This window comes from Ranitomeya imitator, chromosome 1 (assembly GCF_032444005.1).
Source record: "Ranitomeya imitator isolate aRanImi1 chromosome 1, aRanImi1.pri, whole genome shotgun sequence".
NCBI classification, from domain to species: domain Eukaryota; kingdom Metazoa; phylum Chordata; class Amphibia; order Anura; family Dendrobatidae; genus Ranitomeya; species Ranitomeya imitator.
The window spans coordinates 357,739,895-357,758,350 of NC_091282.1; the positions used below are offsets into that span (position 1 = coordinate 357,739,895).

General features: G+C 44.4%; 1 protein-coding gene across 4 annotated transcripts in view; it reads right to left on the reverse strand.

Annotated features, from left to right (window-relative positions):
* Nucleotides 1–18,456, reverse strand: part of SLC12A6 (solute carrier family 12 member 6) — a 55,443-nt gene that overhangs the window by 20,528 nt on the left and 16,459 nt on the right. For 3 of the 4 annotated variants that reach the window (XM_069760719.1, XM_069760726.1, XM_069760742.1), the window contains exons 3-9: nucleotides 5,856–5,900; nucleotides 5,563–5,651; nucleotides 2,532–2,654; nucleotides 2,281–2,427; nucleotides 2,136–2,190; nucleotides 1,724–1,854; nucleotides 321–562 (exon numbers count right to left, since the gene is read on the reverse strand). In XM_069760719.1, coding sequence (XP_069616820.1) covers nucleotides 321–562; nucleotides 1,724–1,854; nucleotides 2,136–2,190; nucleotides 2,281–2,427; nucleotides 2,532–2,654; nucleotides 5,563–5,651; nucleotides 5,856–5,900 — 832 coding nt within the window. Of the gene's footprint in view, nucleotides 1–320; nucleotides 563–1,723; nucleotides 1,855–2,135; nucleotides 2,191–2,280; nucleotides 2,428–2,531; nucleotides 2,655–5,562; nucleotides 5,652–5,855; nucleotides 5,901–11,685; nucleotides 12,069–18,456 lie in introns of those variants that run through there. The other variant, XM_069760734.1, reaches the window with a different exon arrangement.

An 18,456-nucleotide genomic window follows, 5' to 3' on the forward strand; every position in this document is an offset into this window, starting at 1 on the left:
GAGTCTTGTACAAACCGTTGGATTGTTAAACCGTAGAAATATACTGCTAATGTCACAACGAGAAAAAGAGAACAATGATATATTCGGCCTGGGAGTGAAGCACAAACTACGCCCAGTATTATACCCACTATTAAGTTACACTAAAGATATTTTGCCAGTTGCCAAGTTGGACTTTGGTAAGTTAATGTCAAGCTGAGGTCATGTGCTGGGACTGAACGTCTGAAAGCCAGCCAACGTGTCCACCAGGCTACAGATAATAATATTTCTAAGTTCCCTCAATCCCAGAATTCTGAAGTAAATAATTCACCATTAAAACTTACGGGAACTCAGGAGGCACAAAGGCAGATTTCAGTGCTCCTGCATAGATGGCCAGGATAGACAGTATGACACAGGCCAAAAACACGGATGCCAGCTTGTTCACGTAGCGTACGCCCACAAAAACAATGACAGACATGAGAAGGAGAAATCCAGTGCCATAAACCCGCATGTTATTGAGCATAGCCGCCGAGTTCTCAATCACTCCTTCACTTTCAAAAATGACCGCCTTCGGAGCGATGTACACCTATGTAAAAATTAGAGCCGGTCACAACCTATATAATAAATGGAGCGTGCATAACAACAAAGAAACTGTGGAGATGTGTGCTGTATACAGGTGTATGCCCAAACGGGAAAACGCCAGATGCCCCTAATACATCTCCGTTTCTGATTTCCAGCTGCAATTTTCATTCATTTATCTTACAGAAGTCTCAGCATCAGTTTTACTTTGTAATCCTTCTTGTTTACCTATATAATGGTGTGTAGGTGCATTACCAATTGTCGTCTCCCCCAGTTTCCAACATTTTCTGGGTCACATGACTGCCCTTCAGAGACCAATGTGTGGTGGGGGGGTACTTCCACTAATGTAAGCCTATGGAGTGGCAGAACGAGGCTCCTTAGACTTTCATTGTAGAAGGTCCACACAAACAAATTTATGAGCCGGTTGGTCTGTTTACAGGTCACGTTGGCCAGAAGAAGAGAAAAGCGAAGCTGGAAACCAGGGAAGACTGCGATCGGTAAGTATTTTAATGCACTTACTCTACTTTACACACGTGATTAGGAGGGATTACAAAATAAAAAGATAAGACACAACATATTAAAGGAAATATTAAAACAAAATAATAACATCATCCCCACCATTGTACAGGAACCGCACCAATCTGCAGATATACTATGACACTTCATGTCCGGTAACAGAGAGCAATGGCGTGGCTGTAGTTTTCACCTTTGTTCTAGTCACTTTTTTTTCTTTTTTTTTTTAGAAATATGGCTACAGATTCCACAGAGAAGGGTTTCCCCGATAACATCTGTTCCTATATTCATCAGGAAACACGTTTTTTCTTAGTTCTTGCTTTGAGACATAACTGTATAAGCAGCGAACGTAGCACTGATATTATACAATAATTAAGGTTTGAGTAAATCTATCGAAATATTTTTTTTTAAGATTTAGTCCAATGTGAACAAGAACTGATCTGCAGTTTTCAGCAGTGGCTAATACAAATTGATCTGGTTACATCTGGATGCCACCGCCGCTAATAAACGTTGATCTGTAGAGGTGCCAGGTATCGACCCCTCACCGGTCTGATATTGATAGGCCAAGGACAGGTCATCAATATTAGATACCTAGACAATTAACACTAGACTGCACAATTGGACAAGGGTTTTCATTGAAAAATGGTTCTCTTACCAGAAATATCTCTATGGCTCCAAGAATATACATGGCTGTGGCAAATGTTGTACCTAAATAAAAGCAGAGACCAACAGCGCCACCAAATTCAGGACCAAGAGCCCGGGAAATCATAAAGTATGAACCTCCAGCTGAGGAAAAAGGAAAAGTAACATATAAGGGGGCACAGTTACTGAGAATGGGGGGGGAGGAGTAGATGTGGAGACGTCTCGTTCAAATGAGGTCTCAGACGTTATCTGTGAAGGCCCAAGAATACAAAGATTGAGAAGCCCTTGTATTCACCATGTGAAAGGATGCAGTGACGTGACAAGCTATTAGAATATACTCCACGGCCGGTGACACATACTAGATAATATGCCACGAGAACCTACTAGCTGACTGAGATTACTCAGATGATTTGCAGACCTCTTACCTGGTACTACCCCATTAGTTGCGATCGCACTCATAGATATTGCTGTAAGCATCGTCTGAAAGGAGAAAACATAAGCGTTGTTACATACGCAGAAATTAAGAACCGCCCCTAAACGATAAATGCCCCCCTGATCTGTAACACTTACACAGCAGCAGCAGGCAAACACAATGCAGAAGGCGTGCAAGATGCCGGCCGTCCCCACCACCCACGGCAGGCGAAGAAATAGGATCACTCCAAATATGTTTTGCAGACAAGGCAGGTAAACACCCATTATTGTGCCCATTCGAGGAGCCTGTGGAAATATAGCATTGGAAAACATTGGTGTAATTAATATTATCCTGCCTTACCAACTACTTTTATCAGAATGATACACTTTCACAGCTTTCTGCTCCTCACCTTCGTTTGCTTCTTCTTGCCCTCACTCTCTTCTTCATGCTCTCTGGCACCCTGAGGGAGGTTGGTGTAGTTGGCCAAGCGATTTAAGAGTGAGGATACCTTGGGACGTGTGTCCATTTCCTCCTATACATAACAGGGAATAAACAGCAGATTTTATGCAGCAAATCAGGACATAATATGTACGCGTACACACAAGCAGGGCACAATATGTACGTGTACACACAACCAGGGCATGATATGTGCGTGTACACACAACCAGGGCATGATATGTGCGTGTACACACAACCAGGGCATGATATGTGCGTGTACACACAACCAGGGCATGATATGTACACGTACAGACAACCAGGGCATGATATGTACACGTACACACAACCAGGGCACGATATGTGCGTGTACACACAACCAGGGCATGATATGTGCGTGTACACACAACCAGGGCATGATATGTACTATGATACTGTATGTACGTGTACACACAAGCAGGGCACGATATGTACGTGTACACACAACCAGGGCATATCTAAGTGTACACATAACCAGGGTATGATATGTACATGTACACACAAGCAGGGCACGATATGTACGCGTACACACAACCAGGGCACAATATGAACATGTACACACAACCAGCGCACGATATGTACGTGTACATACCAGGGCACAATATGCATGTGTACACACAACCAGGGTATGATATGAATGTGTACACACAACCAGGGTATGATATGTACACACAACCAGGGCACGATATGTACGCGTGCACACAACCAGGGCACTATATGTACGTGTACACACAACCAGGGCACGATATGTACATGTACACACAACCAGGGCACTATATGTACGCATACACACAACCAGGGCATGATATGTACGCATACACACACAACCAGGGCACGATATGTACATGTACACACAAACAGGGTATGATATGTACACACATCCAGGGTATGATAAATACATGTACACACAACCAGGGCATAATATGTACGTGTACACACAACCAGGGCACTATATGTACGCATACACACAACCATGGCACGATATGTACGCATACACACAACCATGGCACGATATGTACGCATACACACAACCAGGGCACGATATGAACGCATACACACAACCAGGGCATGATATGAACGTGTACACACAACCACGGCACAATATATACGCGTACACACAACCAGGACACGATATGTACGTGTACACACAACCAGGGCACGATATATACGCGTACACACAACCAGGGCACGATATGTACGCGTACACACAACCAGGACACTAATATGTACGCGTACACACAACCAGGACACGATATGTACGCGTACACACAACCAGGGCACAATATATACGCGTACACACAACCAGGGCACGATATGTACGCGTACACACAACCAGGACACGATATGTACGCGTACACACAGCCAGGGCATGATATGTAATTGCACACACAACCAGGGTATGATATTGTATGATATGTACACACAACCAGAGTATGATATGTACACACATCCAGGGTATGATACACACATGTACACACAACCTTGGCTAAGTAGGCAAATTGATTTTCCCATTGTGCTCTACGGACTAGCAAATCTGTAACATTCATCTGTTATCATCAATCATAACAAAGCAATGTAACAAGACATGGTCATTAACATGCGATTTTTGTCTTCAGATTCCATTGTATTTTAGGGGATCTAACAAATGACATTTGATGTTGGGCGAAATAGTGATCAGATAGGTGGGATTTCTACCTGACCAGGTGTATTAACAGGGGTTGGCCATTTCAGAAAATCTTGGTCCGTAGGCAAAGTTTGTTATACAAAAAAAACCAAACAACAACAACAACGAGCCTCGCTTTACTCATCATCCATGGATCCAGCGCCGACTCGCTGCTCCTGGTGTCAGTTACTTGCCGCGACATTGTCTTCATATAGAGAGAGTGGCCGGCAATCAGTGAGCGCAGAGTGAGGCAGTCTACACAGGCTGAGCTCACCGATCGGCTGCCACTCTCTATGTGAAGACAGCGCTGCAGCCAATACCTGACCCCAGGTGCAGTGGCAAAGACTCAGCGCTGTACCCGGGAATGATAAGCAAGCGGCGCGGATTGTTTTTATATAACAAGCTAAGTGTACACAACCCCTTTAACTTTCCCCTTTGTAGGAATATCATGTTTCTTTAAGACAAGGCTAATGTTCATATTAATATCATGCCCTGAGAAGACAGCTGATGGCTGTGACGGGAACTTCTATCTGTGGCCTGGTGAAGGGCAGATGTTTTACCCGCAGGTCCCCTTACAATTTAGTGTCACCCAAACCTATTGATTTTAGCAGGATGAGCCAATCATCTATTGTGTATTGGGGCTAATGACTCTCCCAACAGACTAACACCAGATCCTTTATTTCTCCCTGGAGATAAATCACCACTTCCCCATTGAAAAAACGTTAGTGCTTGGTAAAGCGTCCATGTGTACAGGCGGTCAGGAGAGATCGCGATCAGCCTACACTGGTTGTGAACCTCAAGGTCTGCTGTCTGTAAACCCCTAGAGTACGATTCTACCCTTCAGAGAAGGATTGCCTTCTCTGCAGAAGATCCAGCATGTCCCCATAAGGGAGGACAAGGCGCCATGTAGGTCTTGTGTGACAGTTTATCCAACGTTGACAGACACAACCATTGCGAATGAAGACAGTAGTGATGAGTGAACATGCTTGGATAAGGTGTTATCTGAGCATGACCAAGTGTCTTGGCGGTGCTCGAATAATATGTTCGACTCTCCGTGGCTGCATGTCTCGTGGATGTTCGACGGCCGCAACACATGCAGAGATTCCCTGTTTGTTAGGCAATTCCTGTATGTATTGCGGGTGTCGAACATCCACGAGACTTGCAGGTGTGTGGACTCAAACATATTATTCAAGAGTGCCGAAGTCACTCTGTTAGTACCCGACCATACTCCGATAACGCCTTATCGCAGCACGTTCACTCATCACTATTGTTCATGAATGAAATCCCCACACCTCCTTCTCACCTCAAACAACGCCAGATTCCTGTCATAAGAGTCTTCCCCCTCTTCGCTGTGGTTCTGATACAGAGCGGAGTTTTTCCTCCGGTCGATCTCTGAATAAGATAGAGATGTGTTAGAAGAGCTGGCCTGCACCTCAGCCTCAGGCCACCACCCCAGCCTCAGGCCACCACCTCAGCCTCAGGCCACCACCTCAGCCTCAGGCCACCACCTCAGCCTCAGGCCACCACCCCAGCCTCAGGCCACCACCTCAGCCTCAGGCCACCACCTCAGCCTCAGGCCACCACTGGTGAACGTACCGAGCAGCTTGCTGTTCTCCTCCGTCACTGATGTTTGGCTTCGATCTGAGACAGAAAACACAATCAGATTAGCAATCAGAGCTAATGCCCTCGAAGTGTCACTAGAGTCTCTACAGTACAAGAATGAGATCTTCAGAATTTTTCTGAACACATTGTCGACTTTCAACTAAAGCTGCTCCTGCGTTCATCAGGAGCCATAAGAGGTCCATCAGGGGGGACATCTCCAAATGAAGCCCTACATCTATATAAAGGTAATCCAAGGATCTCAGATAACCTGTAGTGGTCAGTGTGGAGGAGGGTCTATGTTCTGTAGTGGTCCTCAGCTTGGGTAGAAATATACAGAAACAGTGACCTATTAACGGAGCAGTAAGCTGTAACAATAGCATTCCATATATTCAGAAAGGCTTCTGTCGTTTTCTATATTTTTCTGGACTTGATGTCCCTGATGCTACTGAAATATTAGAAAATAGCCGACAGCACAACTGATATAGGGATGCCCATCCTAGTTCCACTGGACCCAAATGGAAAAGTACATCACGCATCAAAGTGAAGGACAGCATCCAATCCAGGTGAAGTCTAAAAAGTCCTTTATTGGGCCAAATGCAACGTTTCAACCATATAGGTCTTTTTCAAGCATACAATACAGTCACAATGGTGGTCTTATATAGGAAGTAGATTCACAACCTCCAATCAGCATCTCATGACCGCCCACGTTATTAACATATTAGCAAACACGAAATATACAATATAAAATATACAACCGTATGCATAATACATATACATCTAATAGGGACCCATAACACAACTAGCATATATAAAGAAAAACAAAGAAATAAACCTCATTATCCCATGTATAGAGATATGACCACCCCAAAAGTCAGGCAAATATCGGTTACCATGGGATTCATTCACCAATCTGTGCATCTGTTTCTTGTGCATGCACATTAGTAACCAATAAAACACAGTGTCTATCACAACCAATCACCAACTCCCAAACATGTCGTCAAATGCAAAAGCCAATCATCTCACAGCTCTCATAGGGTGTTTAGTCAATACTCATAGCAAGCCCCCCCAAAAAAAGTAAATTGCTGAATCTATGTGCCATAATACCGTATGTCTCACCACTATTGGCTATATAACTAGGTAAAGGACCTCGCATACTGATCATCAAAACATACCCATACAATCGGCGCAACTCCAAAGGGTAAACAATTCCACGTGACCAGCCATGTAGGCAGTACCGCCTCCTAGTGTGTAAGACCGTGCACGCACACTGCTAGGCCACCGATACACGTGCGCAGGCGCGCTGAACTCACCCACCCCAACAGTAAACATCGCACGGATAACCAAGCGGTGACGTCACCGGAGCAGGGAGACCGCACATGCCCACTGCCACGCCCCCGGCACCCGCGCGCCCTCACAAAGGAGACGGGTTCATCTGTCAAAAAGCACCATATCAGTATACAGGGGGCTTCCACTAACCAGCACAACATTTAGCAGTTGGAAAAATCCAGCCATATCCATGGCAACTCCTGTCTAATAGTCCTACATCTATATTGATCATTAATAGAGAGACCTAGCTAGCGCTATATGGACTCATGTAACACCAGCACTCATGATATCAGCATATCGACAAGGGTATAACAACTCGTCAGATTAACCATTTAATGACATTTATGAGAGATTGGCTTTGGACGACATGTTTGGGAGTTGGTGATTGGTTGTGATAGACAGATGGTGTATTGGTGGGTTTTAGTCATGTGGGTAAACTGGTTGAGACACAGTGTTTTATTGGTTACTAATGTGCATGCACAAGAAACAGATGCACAGATTGGTGAATGAATCCCATGGTAACCGATATTTGCCTGACTTTGGGGTGGTCATATCTCTATATGTGATAATGAGGTTTTTTTCTTTGTTTTTCTTTATATATACTAGATGTGTTGTGGGTCGCTATTAAATGTATATTATGTATATTTTATATTGCATATTTCGTGTTTGCTAATATGTTAACGTGGGCGGTCATGAGATGCTGATTGGAGGTTGTGAATCTACTTCCTATATAAGACCACCATTGTGACTGTACTGTATTCTTGAAGAAGACCTCTATGGCTGAAACGTTGCATTTGGCCCAATAAAGGACTTTTTAGACTTCACCTGGGTTGGATGCCGTCCTTCACTTTGCTGCGTGATGCTACTGAAATGTCTGCTTACCGTCAGCTGAGAGATACCTTAGGGTTATTGGCTCTTTAAGGAATATCATCTAATGATAATTACAATAAAGACGTCGCGCATTGGCAATAAGGAATATTAATGCGAGCTCACATACATGGAAACTGCTTGTCTGGTCTCTTATAATCTACTATATAAAGCTGAATGTGTGTATGTGTGTGTGTGTGTGTGTGTGTGTATGTGTGTATGTCCGGGATTGGCATCTGCACCGTCGCAGCTACAGCCACAAAATTTTGCACAGTCACACGTCTGGACCCTGAGAGCATCATAGGCTTCGTTGTGAGGTGAAATTTTAACCCCGCGCGTTCCACTTCACCAAACAATTTTGCCCCTATCTACATAATGGGGAAAAAAGTGAAAGGAAAAGTGTTGGAGGCGTCGCAGCTACAGAAACAAAATTTTGCACAGTCACACGTCTGGACCCTGAGAGCGTCATAGGCTACGTTGTGAGGTGAAATTTTAACCCCGCGCTTTCCAATTCACCAAACAATTTTGCCCCTATCTAGATAATGGGGAAAAGTGAAAGGAAAAGTGTTGGAAGCGTCGCAGCTACAGCCACAAAATTTTGCACAGTCACACGTCTGGACCCTGAGAGCGTCATAGGCTTCGTTGTGAGGTGAAATTTTAACCCCGCGCGTTCCAATTCACCAAACAATTTTGCCCCTATCTACATAATGGGGAAAAAGTGAAAGGAAAAGTGTTGGAAGCGTCGCAGCTACAGCCACAAAATTTTGCACAGTCACACGTCTGGACCCTGAGAGCGTCATAGGCTATGTTGTGAGGTGAAATTTTAACCCCGCGCTTTCCAATTCACCAAACAATTTTGCCCCTATCTACATAATGGGGAAAAAGTGAAAGGAAAAGTGTTGGAAGCGTCGCAGCTACAGCCACAAAATTTTGCACAGTCACACGACTGGACCCCGAGAGCGTCATAGGCTATGTTGTGAGGTGAAATTTTAACCCCGCGCTTTCCAATTCACCAAACAATTTTGCCCCTATCTACATAATGGGAAAAAATGAAAGGAAAAGTGTAGGAGGCAAATTGACAGCTGCCAGATGTGAACAAGGGGGACTTAAAGAATGAGAGTGATGGCGCCAAAGAGTATATACCGTACAGTTGCTAAGGTGGGGCCTCGACATGGGATACTCGCCACACACGGGGATATGAACACACACAAAATGCGCCACACACTACCACGTGCTTGAACACATATTACCCTCAGCACACATTTCACCACAAATACACCAACCTCGCCACATAAAAGTCAAAACACAAAAGTCGCCACTCAAAACTCGCCACGCGCAGAACTCGCCACATGCAAAAACTAGGCTCTTGCAAAACTCGCCACAAGTGCAAAATTCTCCTCATGAAAAACTCGCCACACGCAAAACTTGCACACGCGGAAAAATTGCCACATGCACAAAAGTTGCAACACATGCAAAAGTTGCCTCACACAAAACTTGCACATACTCAAAAGGCACCACACATAATACTCGCAACGCGCAAAACTTGCCATGCGCAAAACTTGCTGCACACAACTTGCTACACTAACCTGTCACATGCAACTCGACACACAAAAAGTTGCTACACGCATGTTGCTACACAAAACTCATCTCACAAAAGTCGCTACATGCATGTCGCCACACGCAACTCAACACACACAACTTGACAAACGAAACTCGCCCTAAAACACACACAAGTCTGGTATTATCCTTCAAAAATAAAAATCTGATTAATAAGCAGACAAACTACAACAATTGCACCATATAGGAAATACGGCAGCTGTCAGTCACATGACCTGTCTATTATGTGTATGTGTGAGCTAATATATACTGCCAGGGGGAGGGCTTCCTGTTGGCTGGGGATTTATCAGGCTGCCAATTTAGCTTAGAAATACTGAGGTAAAAATACTGAGCAAATAATGTGTGAACGAGGTCTAATACAGGAGGAGATGACACACAGGTATATACTACATACAGGGGAGATGACACACAGATATATACTATATACAGGAGAGATGACACACAGGTATATACTATATAGAGGAGGAGATGACATATAGGTACATATATATACAGGAGGAGATGACATACAGGTATATACTATATACAGGAGGAGATGACATACAGGTATATGCTATATATAGAAGATGACATGCAGGTATATACTATATGCAGGAGGAGAGGACACTCAGATATATACTATATACAGGGGAGATGACACACAGGTATATACTATATACAGGAGGAGATGACATACAGGTATATGCTATATATAGAAGATGACATGCAGGTATATACTATATGCAGGAGGAGATGACACTCAGATATATACTATATACAGGGGAGATGACACACAGGTATATACTATATACAGGAGGAGATGACATACAGGTATATGCTATATATAGAAGATGACATGCAGGTATATACTATATGCAGGAGGAGATGACACTCAGATATATACTATATACAGGGGAGATGACACACAGGTATATACTATATACAGGAGGAGATGACATACAGGTATATGCTATATATAGAAGATGACATGCAGGTATATACTATATGCAGGAGGAGATGACACTCAGAAATATACTATATACAGGGGAGATGACACACAGGTATATACTATATATAGAAGGAGATGACATTCAGGTATATACTATATATAGGGGAGATGACACACAGCAGGTATATACTATATACAGGGGAGATGACATACAGGTATATACTATATACAGGAGATGACATACAGATGTATACTATATATAAGGGAGATGACAAACATGTATATACTGAGGTGATGAGGTGAAAATGAGAGGTATGAGGTGAAAATGAAAAGGTGTGAGTGCAAAATGAAAGGAGTGAGGAAAAATAGTGGAGTGATCAGAAAATGACAGATGTGAGGTTGAAATGACAAGTGTTAGGGGGGAATGAGAGGAGTGAGGGAGAAAATGAGAGGTGTGAGGGAGAAAATGAGAGATGTGAGGGGGAAAATGAAAGATGTGATTGGGAAAATGAGAGGCGTGATGGGAAAATAAGAGAAGTGAGGTGCTATAACTAACCACAGATATTTACTATGCCCAGGCAACGCCGGGCTCTTCAGCTAGTAATAATTAAAAATAAATACTGCAAAAAAAAAAAAATGTATTCCTTACCTTAGCGATCTCCTGCCGGTTCCATTCCAACTATTCTGATCACCTGCAGCCTACGGACTTTTTATTCTGGATAGGCATGTGAACGCTGCAGCCAATCACTGGAAGTAGCAGTGACATGGTGGTCATCACTGTGGCCAGTAAGTGGCGGCAGCGAACATGTCAGTCCAGAGACTCGGAAACATTGGAATAGGGGTATCTTAATGCAACCATGGTTACTTTTTTTTATCTGGCACCATATGTAAGTTGGTCGGACCACCCCACTGATAGATGTGTCATAGACCCATCTATAAGCGAGTCCGCAGCCGATTCTGGGGTTACAGAGGAGCTTTCTGTGATTTCTGCTACATAATAGAATTGCTTGTTTTTCTAAACCACAGATTAGACAGAAACAGACAAACATCCGGAGAAGAAAAAAAAGAAGAGCCCCTGTCGCTTACCGGCCCCCCAGACATCATCATTTTCAGCTTCTCTGAAGGACACAGAGCATGCTCCTTCGGCTTCATCCTCAGGATCGGGCACTTTGGTCACGGTGAAATGTGGCATGTTTGCACGCCTTTTTGTCGCTTTTCCCCCTTCTCGAGCTCGGCTGCTATCTCTGGGCTTTTATACTTACTGATCTTCCATCTTTATTTGTCTGTTTCTGTTGAGGTCCTAAATGCTTTCTTGTAACATTGCAAACATTGCACTTCTAGTTCTTTGTAACTTTTGGCTGATCCTTTCTCTCTATGCGCTCCTGCCTTATCGGTTATTGTGCCTTCTCCTATTTTGGGAACCTAAGTGGCCCTTGTTCTCCTGTCCACTCTTCCTCCCTGTCTTCTGGGATCACTTATTATCAGAGCTTCCCCGTCACATGTTGCAGCCATGTGGGAGGTGCATGATCTTAAAGGCAATGTGCCACGAGCAGTACCTGGAGTGACCACACAGGTGTGTAACCTTGCATCCCTGTGACACCTCACTCGCATCTGCAGCTTTGTAGGCTGGGTGTTGGGCTGCGTTTGCCATTTGTTTCTCAGTGCGGAACAACAAGTGCCAAGTGGAGCGTCTGTGATTAAGATAAACAGCTTGGGGTGTGACTCACGAGTGTACAATAAATACATCTGTTCTAGCTACAGCAAAATCAAATTAATAAGGGTGCGCCATAACCCCAGGTCACACTAATGAGAATACAACCAGAGTAGTCGGATCAGACAGTCGTGTGTCTGTGTGCAAACCGCTCAGAGGTGTGCGGTATGTTACCAGCACTGCAGTTATGGCATGATCTGACAGCCAGAACCCGGCCTTGGGAAAGATGTCAGTACCATGTAACAGGAACTAACATGCTGGGTAGAAATGATCACTTTGTCTTCCCCTATAAAATCCGTAATCGCCTTATTAGCGGGTTATGTAGTACAATCACAAGCGCCTATTAGATAAATACTTTGTAAGGACGCAGTCAATGAAAGATGGGCACCTGGATAGACCCCCAGGCAGGACCATGCACTTAAATATCAAATGTCAGAGATTTACAGCAATATTTAGGGTGTAAACAGCAGATGGCGATATGGAACAAGATCAGCTCCTGAGCTCGCTCCATTATACACGATGACATACTGGTAGATCATGATGCCAGAAGTGTCTAATAGTAATAATCATTTTATTTCTATGGCGCCAACATATTCCACAGCACTTTACATTTTTGAGGGGACTTGTACAGACAATAAAAGACATTACAAAATTAACAATAATCACATATATCAACAGATACAAGAGGAGTGAGGGCCCTGCTCGAAAGCGTATGATCTATAAAGCATAAATGTCAAACTCTGGTCCTGGAAGCTGATACAGCTGAACACAATGATGGACGAGGGGGCCGTCCGTTCCCTTCTCCATCATTCTCCCTATACATCTGAGCTCTGACATCTCAGCACAGCCGGCACGATCACGTCACTATTTTCCACCCACTGTGCCAAGCAGTGTACTTCAGAATACACAATGAAGAGACCGAAGCAGCGGGGAAAAAAGGAGAGATTAGTATTTATATATATTTAAAGTGTGGTCCATTATACTGTATGGTGTAGTATGTGGGGCTATTATACTGTATGGAGGACTTTGTGGGCCATTATACTGTATGGAGGACTATGTGGGGCCCATTATAGTATATCAAGGTCTAAGTGGGGCCCATTACACTGTATAGAGGTCTTTGTGGGGTCCATTATTCTATAAGGAGGTGTATATGAGACCCATTATACTGTAAGGGGGACTATGTGGGCCCATTATATTGTTTGGAGGAATATGTGGGGCCCGTTATTCTGTATGGTGGAGTATGTGGGGCCACAGTTGGGGCATCATACCGTCGTTTGGGTCACCGTACTTTGCAGGGGTGGTTGAGGGAAGGGGGTACAGTAGGGTCATCATACCGTGTGTGTGGAGAGTACTGTGAGATATGCTCTTCTGTGACCCCATCAAATATTAAGGGCTTTTTTTGGATGGGGGAACAGGGGTAATAGGCAATTAGAACTTCTACTATGGGTCCCCATAATTTCTATGTATACCCATGCACGTAAAGAAATACCCAATGCTCCGGTCATATAATCTGAGTCTTAAGATCTATTAATTAAAATGTACTTTGTTTGTGGGACAACCCCTTTAAGCTTGTTTCCATATGAAAAGGTTCATCACTATATTGTATAAGAAAAAACGTCCTCAATTGTAGACACTATTTTAATAGATAAATATCAAGGTTGGTCCGCGACTTTATCCAAGTTTTTTAATTTTGTCCCTCTGTGTATATGAGATTGACATCCCTGATCTACAGTATTTCGAATCGATTGAATGTGTATGGGAACCTCCTTACTTTCCCTGGCAGATGATGTTGGGGAAAGAAGGATCGGGCAGTTTGAACAGAAATACTCAATCCTTTTTGTTATGAGGGAAACGAAAATGCTCTGATAACAGATGAATGCTCGGCTCTCTCTGCTGAACATTCTCGGAGAAGTCCAGCCGACAGCTACAGTATCTCATGTGTATGGATGCATCTATTATTATGGAGGAAGCAATGTTCTATTACAACTGTAGCAAATACTAAACTGATTTCAATAAGTTTCCAAATAATAACCCCTTTCTATATGCCCGATTAGGAGAACATAGATGGAGGTCAGTTGCTTAGGACCCCTGCCAGTCTAAAATACAGGGCACTTTTCTATAGGTTTGGGCAGCCATTGACACCACATACTGATGTACACTGTCAGGTCATGTGCACACAACTAATTTATCCAACAACAAAATCAACTGCAGATTCAATGGCAGAAATCCATACAGTAAAACCCCATCCAATGGTGCTAATCCATGTGTGGCCACCTTACACAGTCTCCTTTTTATGTACAAATTGTGATCTATGCCACAGATTCACCGGGAGACAGAATACGCATAGATTTCAGGGCAGAATCCAAATTAAAGTCCCACTGAATAGGTATCAGTAACGTTTCCTGCTCACTGTGTTCTGCTGTTCCCAGTGCTGCTCTGCTCCTCTTCTTCACTGTGTGCCCAGAGTGGTGACTGGCTTCTTCACCATGTTTGCGGGCAGACAGGAAGTCACTTTCCAATGTAAGTCTATGAGACTTAGAACCAGGGTTTCATAGATTTACATTAAGAGATATAACGACTAGCGGTGAGATCCGGCCAATTAGAGCTGCGGTTTTAAGATGGAAGAGATTGACCAGATCAGTGCCAAAAAAAGGTAAAGATGGTGACTGGTAAGTATTTTAATACACACAGGCAACATAGGCTACTGATATCTACCTATTTGGTAGTGGTACTTTACATTTTCGTTGAGTAAATATGACCATACACCAGATTGTGCACATAGCTCAGTCAATTGATTATATGTTGCCAGGAAAATTATTTTTTTTGTTACTTAGAGGAAATCTGTCATGTCTGATAATGCTATTAACCTGCAGACATAGGGTTAATCCGCGTTCTGAAGGTGACGACCCTCCCGATGCTATAAGTGGTGGCTGTAATTGCTCCGGACAGACCAGAAAGCCGACAGCTCATAGGAGGAATAAGGTTCATTTTCTCCCGGCTGCCCCACTTTCAGTACAGCGGCCGGGCACCTTCATAACGTTATTAATCAGCAGATTAATCCTATACCTGCAGGTATATAGAATCTGACAAGTTCCCTTTAAATGCATCATTTTTGCAATTTTGCACCACTTGCCTCTATTGCAGGGGCTATAGTGGGCTGCAAAATAAGTTAACTGAGAATCCATCATGACGGTCCGAAGGAGTAGATCACTCTTTCGGCTGTCTTTTTCTTAAGAGTCTCCATTTATAACAGCAGAGCACATTGAGTGTGCAGGGAAACAAAGAGTCTGTACAAATTATTTTTTTTAGCCCCGAGTACATTAATTAAAGTAAAAATAAATAAATAATTGTCCCCAGAGGTGGAGAATCCCTTTAAGAATGCATGTTAGCTGGATCGGTTGACACTCAATCATTTTCAATTTCGACATTTATTTTGATAGTCACCCTACTGAGTGCTTTTTGTCAGGGCATTTACCCGTCGAATGTTTATGGTACAAAAAGTCAGTCACAGCCTAGCAGAAGCTGTCGTAGAGCATGCTTTTGTCACTTGTACATTTTTTTTTCAGATCCGGTCTCTGTTTAGTGTGAAAATATTTATACTTGAAATCAGACTCAACTGCAGTCTTACAACCATTTAAAGGGAATCTGTCAGCAGGTTTTCGCTGCCTAATCGGAGAGCAGCCTAATGTAGGAAAAGAAAAGCTGAATTCAACGATGTGTCACTTAGATTACTGGGTGCAGCCGTTCTGACACAATCAGAGCTTTTAGATTTAGCACTGAAGCAGAGCTGAGGAAGCTAACTCCGCCCACACCAGGCTCTGTATGTAGAATGTCCATAGACTGTGAGGTGCCTGTCACAGCAGGGGGCGTGTCAGACTAGCATGCACACACTGCTGTGTCCCAGCAATAATAAGTTCATAGTGCTAAATCAATCACTGCAAGCAAATAAAACCACAAAGCTTGATAAGGCTACTTTCACACTAGCGTCGTACGACGCACGTCGCAATGTGTCGTTTTGGAGAAAAAACGCATCCTGCAAAGTTGTCTGCAGGATGCGTTTTTTCCCCATAGACTAACATTAGCGACGCATTGCCACACGTCGCAACCGTCGTGCGACGGTTGCATCGTGTTGTGGCGGACCGTCGGAACAAAAAAACATTGCTTGCAACAGTTTTTTGTGCTTCGTGTCCGCCATTTCCGCCCCCTCCTCCCCGCAACTCACAATGGGGCAGCGGATGCGTTGTTAAACTGCATCCGCTGCTCCCGTTGTGCTGCGTTGTCACAGGATGCGTCGGTACGTCGGCCCGACGCACTGCGACGGCCTGACGCTGACGCTAGTGTGAAAGTAGCCTAAGAGAAGCATCCCTGAAATCTGTGTTTTAACCCCTGCAGCTTGCTCAGATTACGAAGCAAAAACCTGCTAACAGACTCCCATTAATCGACAAATACCCATCTCAGGGGTCATCTTTTGGGTATGTTATTGGTGCCTGTAGTAACTGTTGACTAAAAGAAAAATAATGATCTAGATGGCATTGTCTAAATAGCTGTGGACATACAGAGTGAGGAGGAATATAGTTAGTTAGGCATTCTTGCACAAAGCATGTGGTCAGAATTTCAGAGAATACAGAACTCCCTCACATGACAGACTTAAGGCCCGTTCAGGCTTGCGTTCACACAACAGTTAGGGTATGTTTACACGTGGCGTAATACATAAGAATTTGCTGCAGATTGGACACTGCGTTCATCCGCAGCGTCCAATCCGCAGCATCCAGATGTTACAGCATAGTGGAGGGGAAAATCCCATCTCTACTATGTGCACACGGACGCATCCGGCTTCCCTGCGTTTACGCACATGCGGTGCGTCTTTATAGACCGCAGCATGTCTATTTATCTTGTGGAGACGCACAGTCTCCGCAAGATAAATAACCTGGTCTATGTATGCGATGCGGTGATGAATCACCGCACATACAACAAGGGGTGGCACTTTAGGTGGAGCGGGGTATCAGCTGCGTCCAAAGCGCTACGTTTCCTGACCATGGAAACATAGCCTCATGCTGCAGCTTTTAACCGTACCAGCCTTGGGCCACTGCTATCTTTTCACTGTTTGCTGCACAAACACTTCATTTTGCAGGAAAGCAACTGCCTCACCATCTGAACCACGTGGCCATTAGGATCGGCCATGTGGTCTTCTGGTCAAACAGATGTTTCTATGCAAAATAAAGTGACTGTGCAGTAAAAAGTGATAAGTCCACGGCAGTACAGGGCCACAGCATGACCACCAAGTGTGAATGCAGCCTTACAAGGACAAGAAATAATCCAAATGCAGGTTCATAAGAATCCGTGTGACTACATCTTCCCAATAAGCTGGGGATGTGCTGACTATATGCACACTGCATGAGTACCAAACGGTCAGAATCAGTAGCGTAGCTACCGAGGGTGCGGGCGCCCCAGTGTTCTGAGGGGGCCCACCTGGAGCTACGCTACTGTAACTGTATCGGCGCTCTCAGCGCGACGATACAGTTACATGCTGCGGCAGAGCAGGGAGAATCGATCTCCCTGCTCTGCAGCCCGGCTGAAACGGGGCCCCTGAGCAGGCGGGGGGGCCTGGTGCCAGCAGTGGGCCCCCACCCGCTGTCATCGGAAGATCAGCTGTACCGGCATTTAGCCGATACAGCCGATCACATTGATGGGAGAAGGAGCTCTGCGCTGCCCTTATTACAGGGTCTGACTATGAGGGTGCTGCCTTATTACAGGGTCTGACTATCTGGGTGCTGCCTTATTACAGGGGCTGTCTATGGGGGCTGATTTTTTACAGAGTCTGACTATGGGGGTGCTGCCTTATTGCAGGGTCTGACTATGGGGGTGCTGCCTTATTACAGGGTCTGACGATGGGAGTGCTGCCTTATTACAGGCTCTGCCACCTTATTACAGGGTCTGCCTATAGGGGTGCTGCCTTATTACAGGGTCTGACTATGGGGGTGCTGCCTTATTGCAGGGTCTGACTATGGGGGTGCTGCCTTATTACAGGGTCTGACGATGGGAGTGCTGCCTTATTACAGGCTCTGCCACCTTATTACAGGGTCTGCCTATAGGGTGCTGCCTTATTACAGGGTCTGACTATGGGGGGGCTGCCTTATTACAGGGTC